This window comes from Dermacentor albipictus, chromosome 3, assembly GCF_038994185.2.
Source record: "Dermacentor albipictus isolate Rhodes 1998 colony chromosome 3, USDA_Dalb.pri_finalv2, whole genome shotgun sequence".
In the NCBI taxonomy this organism is placed as follows: domain Eukaryota; kingdom Metazoa; phylum Arthropoda; class Arachnida; order Ixodida; family Ixodidae; genus Dermacentor; species Dermacentor albipictus.
In genome coordinates, this window is record NC_091823.1 from 74,865,786 (window position 1) to 74,879,105 (window position 13,320).

General features: G+C 46.6%; 1 protein-coding gene across 1 annotated transcript in view; it reads right to left on the reverse strand.

The window, feature by feature from the left end:
- CARPB (Carbonic anhydrase-related protein B) overlaps positions 1-13,320 on the reverse strand; it is a 258,110-nt gene that overhangs the window by 169,962 nt on the left and 74,828 nt on the right. The window contains exon 2 of the mRNA XM_065430086.1: positions 11,786-11,833. Within this exon, the coding sequence (XP_065286158.1) occupies positions 11,786-11,833 (48 nt within the window). The remainder of the gene's footprint in view (positions 1-11,785; positions 11,834-13,320) is intronic.

The following is a 13,320-nucleotide window of genomic DNA, read 5'->3' on the forward strand; positions in this document are numbered from 1 at the left end:
ATATATATATACGCTGTATGTGTCGTTTTCCTTCGTTCGTTCGTTCGTTCGTTCGTTCGTTCGTTCGTGCGTGCGTGCGTGCGTGAGTGCGTGCGTGCACGTATGGTCGATCACAAAAGTTTGCGAGACACGGGATTTGCAAAAAAAAAAGAAAAAAAGACCTGCGTTCCTGCAAACCTGGGGCACATTACCTAGAATCCAAGCTTCAGTGTGTAGTAGTGGTCTTCGCGGCGTGCACCGCAGTTCATTAAATTAGAAGTGTCACGGAGAAATACCCGTTTGTCGTCGAACGCATGTACCGTAATCTCTCGTGGCCGACTGTGCGTGCGTGTATCTTGTCTATGTAGCGTACGTGAGTACACACAGTGCACATGTAGGCGCATAAATAAAACTGGTGCACATAAAGGCACAGCGCTCCCCCTTGTGTGTTTTGTGTCTGTTTGCATGTGTGTATGTGTGTGTGTGCCCGCAGACAGTTGGGATCGGAGCTGTTTGATTGTAGGAAAGGGGTTCTTTTCTAAGATTGCAACCTGAGTGGGTGGCAAATACAGCTCGATGTATTGGTCGAGGAAGGCTCCGAACTTACGCGGTATAAAGTGACGCACCTTTAGGATGTTTGCGTTTGCGTCTGAACCCAAACCCCAAAACTTGAGAAAGAGCACACGGAGGAAACGCCGGCAGCAAAATGAATATGGGGTCTGGATCCTATTATACCACGACGGTAACATTGGGACGCGTTGTTTTATCGGCCCAGCATTTCGTTTACTTAGGTAGACATTTCAAAATACCGTTGTGAAAACTGAGGCACTAACGAAGTGTGATTAAGGCGCAGTTAAGCGGGATGAAGAGAGTGCGACTGTTTAGTGAAAGCCGGAGAGGTCTGACGGAGTAGGCGCCTCCTCTGTAAATGCCTTCACTCGTTTCATGAACTGTGGTTGACCCTTTATTGCTTGATTCTTGTTATATTTATTTATTACTTATTGTTTTATTTTGCATGGAGTACAACAATTGTCTCCATTGTGAAGTACTTCTATGTGACATAAGAGCATACCAAATTTGTTATCGGATGATGAAATATGTGGTCTTTCTATAAAAAACTGAAACGGGCGTATATAGTGCGAATAAATGCACTTATATTTGCAGGTCCTCTCAGTACGCACTTTTTTTATTGGAAGGCGGGCTGTGTGGCATCGGATTTATTTATTTATTTTATTCATTTATTCACAATTTCTTTTAGCGACAATGAGCCACTATTGCAGAGGGGAACATGATACATAGTAGAATCGACCAGAAAAGGAAACAAGCATAAATCAAGAGTAGGCATTTGAACAAAGTAAAGCGAGCGCAAAGAAAATAAGTGAACATGAAAGTTGTACTCTGAAAGCAATGCACGTGGCATGCTTTCGGAATCGCAACCAGTAAACATTCTAGGGTGTAATTCGTTCAATGAAGTTTTTTTTTTCTTAAACCCAGTGTTAATCTAGAGCTGACGTCTGTAATTTGTTCATCTGAATAACTACAGCCACGCCAGTTTTTAATGTTATGATCAACCTAAGTTTGGCAAGAAGCCATCGACTACTACATCTGGCTATGGGAGGGGCGGGGGATGCCCCGTCAGTAACACGCAGCTGTCACGGTTGATGTTCACGCCTCATCATTCACTTCGCTTCAAGACAGCAACGTCGCCCTCCTGACCGTCCCGAAGTTACCAATTATCGACGAAAGAGTCCTCGTCGAGAACTCCGGGGGGAAAGCATCGACGGCAGCTGGTTGCCTTCTATTGTGACGCGTTGGAGACAGGTGCACCCCGTACACGAGCAGCACGCTGACAACCAGTGAGGGGCGATAGAGGTGGTGAACGATTCGGCGTTTGTGATTGACCAGTGGAGATCAGAACCGCTCGAGACTAGGATAGGAGTCACAACCATGTGCCAATGATGCCTGTTATACTTTTTTCATCATCACGATGCCCGGCTTCGTCGTCGTTTCCCTATTTTTGCGGTGCCTCACCCGGTCAAAATCGTATCAATAGGTGTGGTCACCGTTTTTGGAAACTACATGTGAAAAATGTTGTGTCCTAATGCGCAAGAATGACACGCAGACATGCTTTTGTTCGGCATCCGTGCATGACCTCATTATTCAGTTCCTATTTAGAAGCTCGCGTTAACGATGATGACCATGATGACCCTCAGCTATAGCACGTACCAAAAAGTGGGACAGGCAAAGAATCCGAAGGCAGGAGGTAAAGTAAGAGAAATAACTATTCGAAGCGGTGGACCGGAGAAATGTGAAAGAAAGGAACTGAAAAACAAGTACAGCATGAGACCGAGCAGTCAGGCTAACTAACCTGTCATGTCTCGAAATTGCGACAAGAGGCACCGACAAGGTTAAAGTGGAGGCAAACTGTCGAAAGTTGGAAAGCTACCGATCGTAGAAGAGGTTAAAGAAAGGCGACTAGACCATTGAGCTGTACTTTGAGAGCGTGTGGAATAATGTCCGGCACTCCGCGTCGAACATTCCTCAATGTTTCCTCGTTCAAATTATTTTCTCGTGTGAGAAAAGGAGGGCTGCGGCAAAACAAAAGTACGAGTAAGCAAGTTCCCGAAAATAAAAGAAAGAGAACAACGGAAAATCTTCGGTGCTATAACAGCTTGAAATCGACCGTTCAGCAGGGATCGGAACCGAATGCGCGCGGCCTTAGAGGATCGCAGAAAAGAATCCCAGAACACTTCGGCGCAAAACGAAAGTAACGTTTAAAAACATAAAATGCGCCCGCACCCCCCCCCTCCCCTCCCACCTCCGCAGGAGCGCTGGAAGGACAAACAAAAGCGGGAGCGCAAAGAGGAAGCGAGAAATGTATAAGAGAATGGAGAGAATGGGGCAGAGAGTGAATCTGAAGCAAATGCGGCAAAAACGAAGCTAAAACGAGAGCGGTGAGTTAAAGAAAAAGTAGGCGCAAAACGAGAGCGAGCAATGGGGGAGGGGGGGGGGGATGGCGAGGGGGCCAAAGGTGGTCCTTTGTCGAACACGATTGCCGGTGCCTCAGTCAATGATCGCTGCCGAGTGTTCGCTCTCACTACGGTTTCGAGAATTTCAGCGCGCGGTGTTCTTCGCCCCCCCCCCCTTTACCCCCCACTCGTCGGGCCCTGATCACCGATTTCTTACCCCCCTCTCCACTCGGCCTGCCTTCTTTCCCAACGATATTCCCCGCTTTCTCAGTGTAAAGAAGGAAAAAAGGAGGAGTAACCATGCGCGTTTCTCTTCGAGAGTCCTTCTGACCGTCGAGTTGAGTTTCCTTTCTTCTCACGCTGCTCCAGCCCACCTCCTCTACACGGCAGCTTACACCGGTGCTCAGGAGAACATCTTGAGCTTGTTACGTGGCTTCTCCTTCTTCTTTGTCCTGCTCTTCGAAAGCCGGCATTGTTTGGGTCCCGCTGGGAGTTTGTCGGTCCGGAGCAATTTTTTTTATCGTCTTTCTGTGTTTCATTTGCCGGTCGGGCAGGTCAGGGTACGCCTGATTGTTGGGAAAGAACGTTTATTTGCGCTGCCCTACCGGCAATAGCCCGGAGTGAAGACCCCTCCCGACCGCAGCCACTCCCTGAGTTAGGTAAGTGTGCACTGAGGAGGGTTTTGCTCGAGATTGTGATCGAACTGGGAGCGGAGGAAAATAAGATGCCCCGGACAATTGTCTCCTGCTCCCTTCCAGAGCTTGGAATGCTTCAGGCTGGCCAGGATTTATTTTTGCCTATTTGACCAGCTACTAGCCACAGAGGCTATCGGTCCAACTATATTTGTACGCATTCTTTGAATTGTTTCAATAAAGCTCATGTTTTATTGATTGGATGAATGAAAAGGGTTTGGAAATACTTGGTTTTTAAAAAAATACTGCAGTTCCACGTGTCCCTCGGAGTCTACTGTGCGGGCTGGTTTTGCTGGAGAGTGGTGGTGGTGATTACGATGCTGCTGCTGATGATGATGGTGGTGGCGGTGTTAGTGGTGGGGATCGTAGTGGTGGTGGTGGTGGTGGTGGTGGTGGTGGTGATGATGATGATCTCAAATGTATTAGGGTCAGTTTTATATCTTGGCATACTCAAAGTTAGGGGACGCAAACCGCTGGTCTTACAAAAGAGCCCCAAATGAGTGCAAAAGAACGCAAGCCGGGCGCCAAGCTTTGCGTACGCAGGAGGAGAAGGAGGAGGAGGAAATAAAAAGAGGGGGCATGGATGTTAACCAGAAATGCGTCTGGTTGGCTATCCTTGTCTGGGGGACGAGAAAGAGGGAACAGAAATTGCGCAAAATCTAAAACTCTTTACTGCTACCTACCGACTCTGGGGAATTGGCCAAGAGTCGGGCGGATTTCAGAAATTAGTTTGAGGTGCGAATTTATGAATATTAACTTATTAAAATAAGGGAAGTTTATTGGAATACAGAGATACTTTCGTAATCAGTCATTGTGATATAAAACAAAAAAGAAGAAAAGAAAAAGACAACGAGCTGGAGGGCGGGGCGGGCAGAGAGTTTCTCACCACATTGCCTAAAAATTGCCTGTGCACGCTAAAAACACGCGTGCACAGGCAAGCTTGCAACGCTATAGCTTCAGTTCCCGAACGAAGCCGGTTCTTCTCTCAGGAACGAAAGCCAAAAGTCTCCGTGCAAGTCGTTAGCTGCGCCGCTCGTGGCAATGCTTGCTCAACGTTGGCGGCCTGCTTCCTCGCGTGTTCGCAACTATACGGAGATGCCGCACGTGCTTAGCTAGCGAGGAGAAGAACAAAGAAAAACGGGAAAATGCTGCGTACGAGAGACGTCATCTGCGGTGTACTCGATAATCAATTACGTACGCACGGCGATATAAGAAAGCGTAATAGCGCCAACAAGAAAGCAGCCGACAGCCACGGCACGATCGCCGGTGGCCGGGAAAAGGGGGTCTTGCGATCGCCAAATTATGAATGACCGAGAAGGGTATCAGAGAGGGGGAGGCGGGCTGGCGAGGGCGGTGTGAGTACACCGACCTCACAAAGAACTATACCTAATGGACCAACCGCTCATCCTCGCCGCCGTTGACACACGATACCCGACCATAACAAAAGGGCACCCCTTCGTTCTATACGCTTGTCGAGAGCGAGGTGGCGTCGACGAGATGAAAAGAGCCCGCTCAGTGTTTCGTGTGGCTCTGGTGCGGGAGGAGAGAGAGAGAGGGGGGGGGGGAGGGCGAGGCCTCTGGCGAGGCGCACAGTGTGTAATACGCGTGGTGGTGTCGGAACGCGCCATGAATACCGCAATCGAGCGGCCTGCCTACGAATGCCCCCGGCGTCTGGAAAAAGCGGTAGGCGCCAACGAATAAGGACGACGGGCTTCCAGATCGAAGCGCCAACCCCCCCCCCCCCCCCCCACCATCCACGTGCCAAATGGGAGGAACCGAATGGGGACCGGCCAAACGAGGGAAACCCGAGGCCGCCCCCGATGGTTGCCGTGTCGTAAAGGTATATATGGTAATGGAGCAGTATTTTTTTCGCTTCAATGCTGGTGTGAGCTGCGTATACGCGCGCCATTTCGGTCGCTCACGGCGACCAGATGCGGGACAAACGGTCGAGTGCACGACCTGCAGTCATGCCGGAAGCGCTGGCTTTTTATCAACCCCGACATCATCAGCTTGCTCGTAAGTAACCTCGCGCGCAATCGGCGAAAGCTCGGGCGAAGTTACTTCGTTTAGCCACACGGACAACGCGCGGTTGCTTCGTGTATTTGGGCTTTTTATGCTTTCAGTTCTTATTGTCTCGTTTCGGCGCCGATCTATTCGTAAGTGCTCGCGAATATGGGTCGATCGGTTGCAATAGCGGTTGTGATAAAGACGCACAAGACCGCATTGATTTCTTTCGGGCGCCCGTGGAAAGCCAGGAGCCGTCCATCACTTCAGTGAGCCACTTCATGCAAAAGCACGAGAGCTCGTCTCCTTATTCAAATCCTATCATCATTATGGAGCAATTGTCTGTGTCTTTCATGTACTATGGCAAACTAAAGCAAACCATTGTCCCTTACTTTGTGGTTGCATGTGTTTGCGCTGTAAACAGTTTTATGTCAAATAAAGCAAACCAAATACAGAAATTCAAATCACAACTTTCAAACTCTCATATAACGACCTTATAACGCCCATATAACGATCATTATATACAGTCTTGCTATCTTCCATGGAGAAAAAGGAGCGAACGTGGAATCTGTTTATATATCAAAGAAAACTATGCGTAGTAGACAATTTTTCCCCTTTTCCTTGAACTGTTTATCCCCATCACTAATAAGGCCTTTGTCGTTGTACGAGATTGCGTAGACCTGCCCCATTCCACATCCCTCAGTGTTGGCTTCCCATATGCTTCTAGCCGACTTCTGGCACACTTACGTCGAAAACACGAGAGCATGACAAAGGTAAATAAATAAATAAAGACACCGCCCCTCATCGCTCGTGCATCGCTGCATTCATGCATGCAAGAGGCTTTATGGCTGCTGGCAGCGGACACCTCGAGATCAATATATGCCGTGACCAGTTCGTTACGAGTGAGTTATTTTACACCGAATACCAGTCAATATATCTCTCTTGTTCGATGTAGAGAATAACTCGCTTTGTCCGCGCTCGACTGTACATACAACATTCTAGAATAAATGTTCTTCACCGCGAGTTTCAACTTCTGTGTGTATGTGCACGGTGATGTTCTATTTACTTATCGTATCTTTTTTCTTTCCTGTCCTCGGTGCGGAGCAGTAATCCATATTTTCTCTTGTGACAGACGACCCTGCCGCTTCTCCTTTCTATTGTCTGAGTCAGTGCAGATCCAATCCACGAGCTTTATCGTAGGGATTACAACGCACCGTTAAAGAGAAATTCTTCAAAATGTTACCATCGTGTTTTCCTTTTCGTGCAACGTCGTTAGTTTAAGAATATCTGCTCCACAGCTCGAACATCGTCCCTCTGTGCATTATATGTGAGGTGTACTTGATTACCGTTATATTTCATTATCGAACACATGAGGGCGAAATCAAATGGCCCTCGCTGGAGATCGCCTGCGTACGCTGTGCGTGACGGGCGCCCTTAAGAAATCGAAACCAATTTCTCCCTGCAGGAGGCGCTGAAGGTTTTAGAGCAGCCGCTAAGGGGAAGTCGCTTTGTTCTTAGAATGAAAATTTAAAAAAAAAGAAAAAAGGGGTATTGCAGCGACAACTAGAAAACGACTGCTTTGTATTAGGGGAAATTTATTCATTTATGATGATAATGACTATTTATTTCGTGCATCCTGCCAATCCGAAATGATATTATTGCAGGAAGGGCACCGACAAAACAAAGATCTTATAAATATATTCGTGCATAACAGAGATATTACGAGGAACGTGAGCGAACACAAAAAAAATTATTGGATTGTATACAATATTGTTTGGATTCGACACAACGCGAAAATCATACGGTAAACACATTTGTAAAAATTTACGAAACAATACTATAAGATATCTTATATACAGCATATGCGAAAGTGTTCCCGACAAGACGAGGTCACATTCATCTCTGCGAGGTACGTAAGTGGTATTCAAATAATTATAGAAAATTACCTCAATTGTTACAACTATTGGGATACATGATAGCCGACCATTCCATTCCAACATCGCCTGTGAAAAGAATCAGTATTTAATGTAATCAGTGTAGAGAAGGTATTCCTGTTGAGTTTGGGGACGCTTGTGGCGTGATTGTCCAATGTCTATGATAGATGGGTACACCACAAATTATCAGTGTTGGTCTGACTTGGAAAAAAGCTGAAACAGCAAATGATCACATCATGGGAACTACAATTATATAAGCAAAAAAAAAATGAAATATAGGAAGCCGGTAGAAGAAGAACTACCAGAGCGAATGCTCTGGGCGTCTCGTTATGAGCACGTTCTTCGCAGCCGCAGCATCTCGCAACAACACGGAACGGGTTAGAGGGGAGCGGGGTGGTGGGGGCGGTGTTTTGTGCCGACGGCAAGAATCGTCCAGACGGGTACGTCGCTGCGACGAGCAAGAAAAGAGAGAGAGAGAGAGAGCGTGCGAAAAGCAAAGACAGCGTCGCGAGATCACTCGCATCGGCCCCCTTCCCCTCCATCCGGCCTGGGATCCCGCGCTTCCTACCGGAAGTCATTTAAGCCTGCCAGCCAGCCAGCCGGGTCTTCTCGTCGTCGTCCTCTGTGGCGCGCTCGGCAGCACTCGGCATTGCAAGGAAAGAGCAATCTCCGCAGCCTAATTGTCGATACCGGCACAGTCCTAATTGCAATTAGCGAGCGCTGCCCCCCCCCCCTCCCCCACTGCCGGAGTCAGCCGCGTGGGACCGTTTAGTCGGGACGAACCGCCTTGCTTCTGTTGTCTCTCTGGGCCGACGGGACGGCCAAGCCTGCTTCTCCTACTCCACGCTGTTTCACCCTGGTGTGTGTGTACGCGTATGTGTGCCTGCCAGACACTGTTAAGTTAGTTCTTTCCTCGGTCTCGCCTCTTCTTTCATTATCTAATTATTTGTTTGTTTATTTTGGGTCTGCTGGCAGATTGAATAGCTTGCATTTGGCGAAATCGAGACTTTTCTGTTTATTCGGTTTTGCCCAATACGCGATGCGTCCGCAAGACACTCCGGACAAATCCGGCTCATCCATATTGACTCTTTCTAATATATATATATATATATACGAGCTAATACGAACATCGAAGGCCGTGATACGTAGTTGTGATACTGGGCAAAGATGACAGAAGCGGATGGGCTCTCTTAATCGCGTCGTTCGTAGTTAGTGCCAGCCGACTTGGGCAGAGAAGCCGTAATTGGGACTGCTATAATTGCGCCTTCATGAACACAAAATTGATAGCGCTATCAATTGTTTGCCTTAAGTCCGACATTATATCTTTTTCTTCTCATTTCTTTTTCCCTGTGAGTGCGCGTCGGCACACGAGAGTGCGCTACGTTAACGTTTACAGTTCTTCTGTCTTCGTTAGAAGCGTCTATGCTAGAGAAAGTGTCGCCGCGAAATAACGCCTATGTATAGAGAGCCACTTGGAAGAAAGCGAGATGATCAGCCTCTCACTAACGAGAAGCGTACGCCACCTGTTTCTTACTGTGATTCAGAACGAAATGTGATTCGAATGCGGCGATTCCTTCTCTGTAACATCTGGTCAATTACGTGCACGGCTATACCCTTAACTATGGCTCGAGTCAATGACGAAGTTTCGCTTTTATCATTATCCAAACGGCGATAACATTAGCCAACTCCCGGCAAATATGCTACGCGTATTCACAGTCGTTATTCTTCACCGTGCATATCGTGTGCTGTATGAGTTAACATTACGACGGTTCTAATGATTCGTGAAATGCAAATTTGACACGCTTTGCGTGGTTCTGCCCTCGTCCCTATGCAAATGGCTCTAATATTAACCATCCCCAGGTAAGTATGCTACTTGTATATTCCAGTCCCAATAGGCTACCGTTATTATTCATTGTCGATTATACGTGCTACGCAATTGTACATCACAATAATTGCAATGATTCACTAAATGGATACTTGACGTTAAGTTTCTCGCGCCATTTACTTCTCATTTCCGCGCAAAAATCCCAAGTTCGAGGCTTATGGCAGAGGAGTTGTATATTTACCAAGAAATGTAATCAGAGAAAATTCATTCATAAGGCAAAGTGTTCGCATCGGTAACTTTGCTTCGTTACTGCATTACGCGTTGTTTCTTTTCAATCTCGTCTTTTCTTAATGACTAAAAGACGAAAAAGCAGGAAGAAATATAATAGAGACACCGGCTCTCGAAGCATTAGGAAGAAACAAAACAAGAACCTGTATTTTCTTTCTCCAAAAGCAAAACACTTGTTGCAATGCTAACAGCTTCTTATCATCTTTTTCATGCCTTAATGTTGAGAATATAAACGAGCGCTGTCGTCCCGCTCAAGTTTATTTAGCGTCTCTTTTTTTATTTTCTAGAGAAAATTCTCTGTCTCCGAAGCAGCTAGTGATTCTTTTTTTTTTTTGCGTTCCGACCATTGAACGCACTTGGAAGGTCGCTCAAAAAGAGGCTATAATTCAAAAGGATGAAAACATAAATGGAGTGCAGATGGGTAACATCGTCTTCCCCAAGTAAAGCACGTTGCTAATGGGGCCGCGAAGGCAAACGCATCGAAGTTACAATACGAAGCAGAGAAACCGAGGTAGCCGCCTGCAGGAATATACACACGTTGGCCTTTGTAACGTTCAGTATAACAAATCAGTCTTTTTTTTCTTTATTTCTTTTTTATGGAAGCAGCAGCTAACTAACTTTCCATCTGCTCCAAACCTAATTATGTGTTTTGACTGCCAGTACCATATCCAACTTCCCACGTTCTAAGCTAGGAAGTCAGGAAAGAGTAATTTGAATATATCTCATTGTGCCAACGTATGCGGCGACGGATTATTAGCATTCTTTGGCGCTATAACTTCGAGCGCGATGCTCGTAAAAATAAGAGTCGTCAGAAACTATGACATTGGAAGTAAACGCTTTTACTTGTCGGATGAAATGTCATCACCTTTTCTCAGGTAATTATTACTTGTTCTTTTCAACTATGTTGTTACTCGTTGGGCAAATGTGTACATGGTAGACCAACATGTATTTTTCAGTAATGCACCAGGTACAAGCGCATGGGCTCATTAGTAGAAATATGGTTGTTAAATTGTGTAGGTAAACCTCACCTCAATTACATTGATTGATTGATTGATTGATTGATTGATTGATTGATTGATTGATTGATTGATTGATTGATTGATTGATTGATTGATTGATTGATTGATTGATTGATTGATTGATTGATTGAAAGGTTGGCAGGAGAATTGAAAGCCTACCTAGCAAGGTTTGTCATTGTGCTGGATCTCGTCGGACGTTCAGCAATACACGGAAGCTACGTATTGGCGCGTCGCAACACGCAAGGCAACACCTTATGCGCAGTAGAAGCAACGTCCCGTCAATCACCAGGCGTCTCTCAACGCTAGCCTGATCAGGAGCGCCGCAAGCGATGTTTCAAGCGTCACAACTCGAAGGTGTACGAGATGAAAACGAAAGGAAACCGCCGGCGTTCGCAGCTTGAAGTTCATTGCCCGTTGCGCTCAAACCGCTGCATGCACCACGGTGTGGCATGCATGTGCAGACTCTGTTCAGCAAGAACGTGAGTGTCTGTGCGCACAACGCTCATGCCAGCAGCGGAAGGCGAAAGGCTGTTGGCTGGTGTGTCTCTCTCGTTTTTGTATATATTCTAACCATCTGCGCGAGGACCGCGCATGCACCATCGATACCATGACAGCACGACGACGACGACGGCGACGACGGCGCCTCGAGTGCGCGTATGATTGTTATCGCAATGAAAAAGAGAGCTTTAGCGGTAAACACCCTAAAACATGGCGGTGAAATCTGAAGATTTCCATTGGGCACGCATGTATTTGGATTGTAAACCATCTACTGGGCCCGTATACTGAATTGATCGCTTTCCAGAATTCTTTCACATTTGCGTGACCGGGCGAACTGTGGAACAACTCAATAGAGTTAAGGAATCTTTGTCCGTTTGCTTAGTCAATCGATGCGAATTGAAAGTAATATCCGCAAGATGGGATCGATCGAAAGCGTGGTCATTGTAACGAACTGCAAGGTAGGTGTTTCACAAGAACTGCCCGTGCGCGACCTTAAAATTTTTTCCCACGTTCGTGACATCGATGTGAGTTGAAATTTGCGGCGTATTAACGAAACCAGACAAACGTGTGCGCTCACCTGAGATTCCGTCATAGGTCCACCATTCTTCCCAGTTGCCTAGGACAGCTGCAAGAACAAGGACAAAAATACGCACAGATAAGTAAGTAAGACTGAATAAGCACATATGGAAGACATCATGTGTCATTTAGGTGCCTACTACAATTTAATACTTAATAATTCTTATTGTTCATTGTTTCAGACCAGTACAGTTGGCTAAGAAGGAGGCCATACTTGTGAACTCTGGATTAAAACTTATGTTCTGAGAGGGGATGTAACACTAAGCGTACGAGCGTTTTGGCGTTCTGTCCTCAATGTAATACAAGCACCACGCAAGGCACTGCGATGTTCCCCATAGCGCTTGTGTTTAGAAAGTTAAATCCTATATTTTGTTTTATATGTGAATAGCCCTCGTGGCATTATCCAGACCAGTTCTATTTCCAGCTATCTAACAAATCTAACCGTTCGCTTGGGCCATTCTAGAAAGTAGTGAATTCTAAAATCTTTTAAAGTGTATCCGGTGCTGGACGGAATCAGACCCACGTTACACAGGTTTCTCAAGCACAGCAGCTTTACACTTTAGTGCGCTGCACCATGAATGCCTCTGGTGAGAGAGGTATACATTCTCAGTGTTCGTACGCACAGGTGCGCCACGTGTCTCGGAGGCCGTGACCGTACCTTGCGGGCGCGACGCTAGATGTCGCAGCGTGTCCAGAGCAAATCACAAGAGAGGAGGCCCACTACAGTGAACGGCAGAGGTAAGCATGGGCGCGCCGCGGGTTTGAGGCCGCGCTGTCTGGGAAACCACGCAAAGATTTCATGGAGGCGCACCTAAATGGTGCATTGCGTTCCAAAGAAGCGCGAAAGCGGAGCCCGGTTGCAGTACACGCATCATGCGTGACGCGTTTTGTCTGTTCGTATACTTTCATAGACATTTTATATAATTTCTGCCAAATTTTTTAGATAATCGTTATGTAACCCCAGCTTTGGAATTACTCCGTTCAATGGTAGTTCCTGCCATCCCATTTTCTCCGCATTTAATTCCTTAGCAATAAGTCAGCTCTTCATGTGTTCTTCATCAAGTATGCGTCTTTCACCCTCGTGTCGTATTAATCTCTTTCTCCCGCTTATATGCTACGGACAGCTCTTTACAACAGATAAGATGAGATGCCCCCTTCCACTCCATAAACTGCGTTCTGACGCTGCACGACACTTCCCCTTGAAAGCGTGTTTCTCCTCCAAACGTTATTTACAGCGGCAAAACCAACTTTTATGAACAAGCGGGAGCGATTGTAAGCACCTATTAGTGCACGTGAAAGGGTGCTTTGCCTCACTAAGTATGTTATTGCGGCAAAACAAACAAATAAGGGTGAGTGGCTGGATAGTGAAATTATTTTATTCTCACTTTGATTATAGGCCACCGACGCCGTTATTTTAACACATAAAGCGAAAGAACGTGCGAAAACTTTTCCCCGAATATAACGCTTTTTACGAAGAATTGGAGGCTATTGTGCCACTTCATCCGATCACTCTGCAGCCCCCCTCCCCCCCCCCCC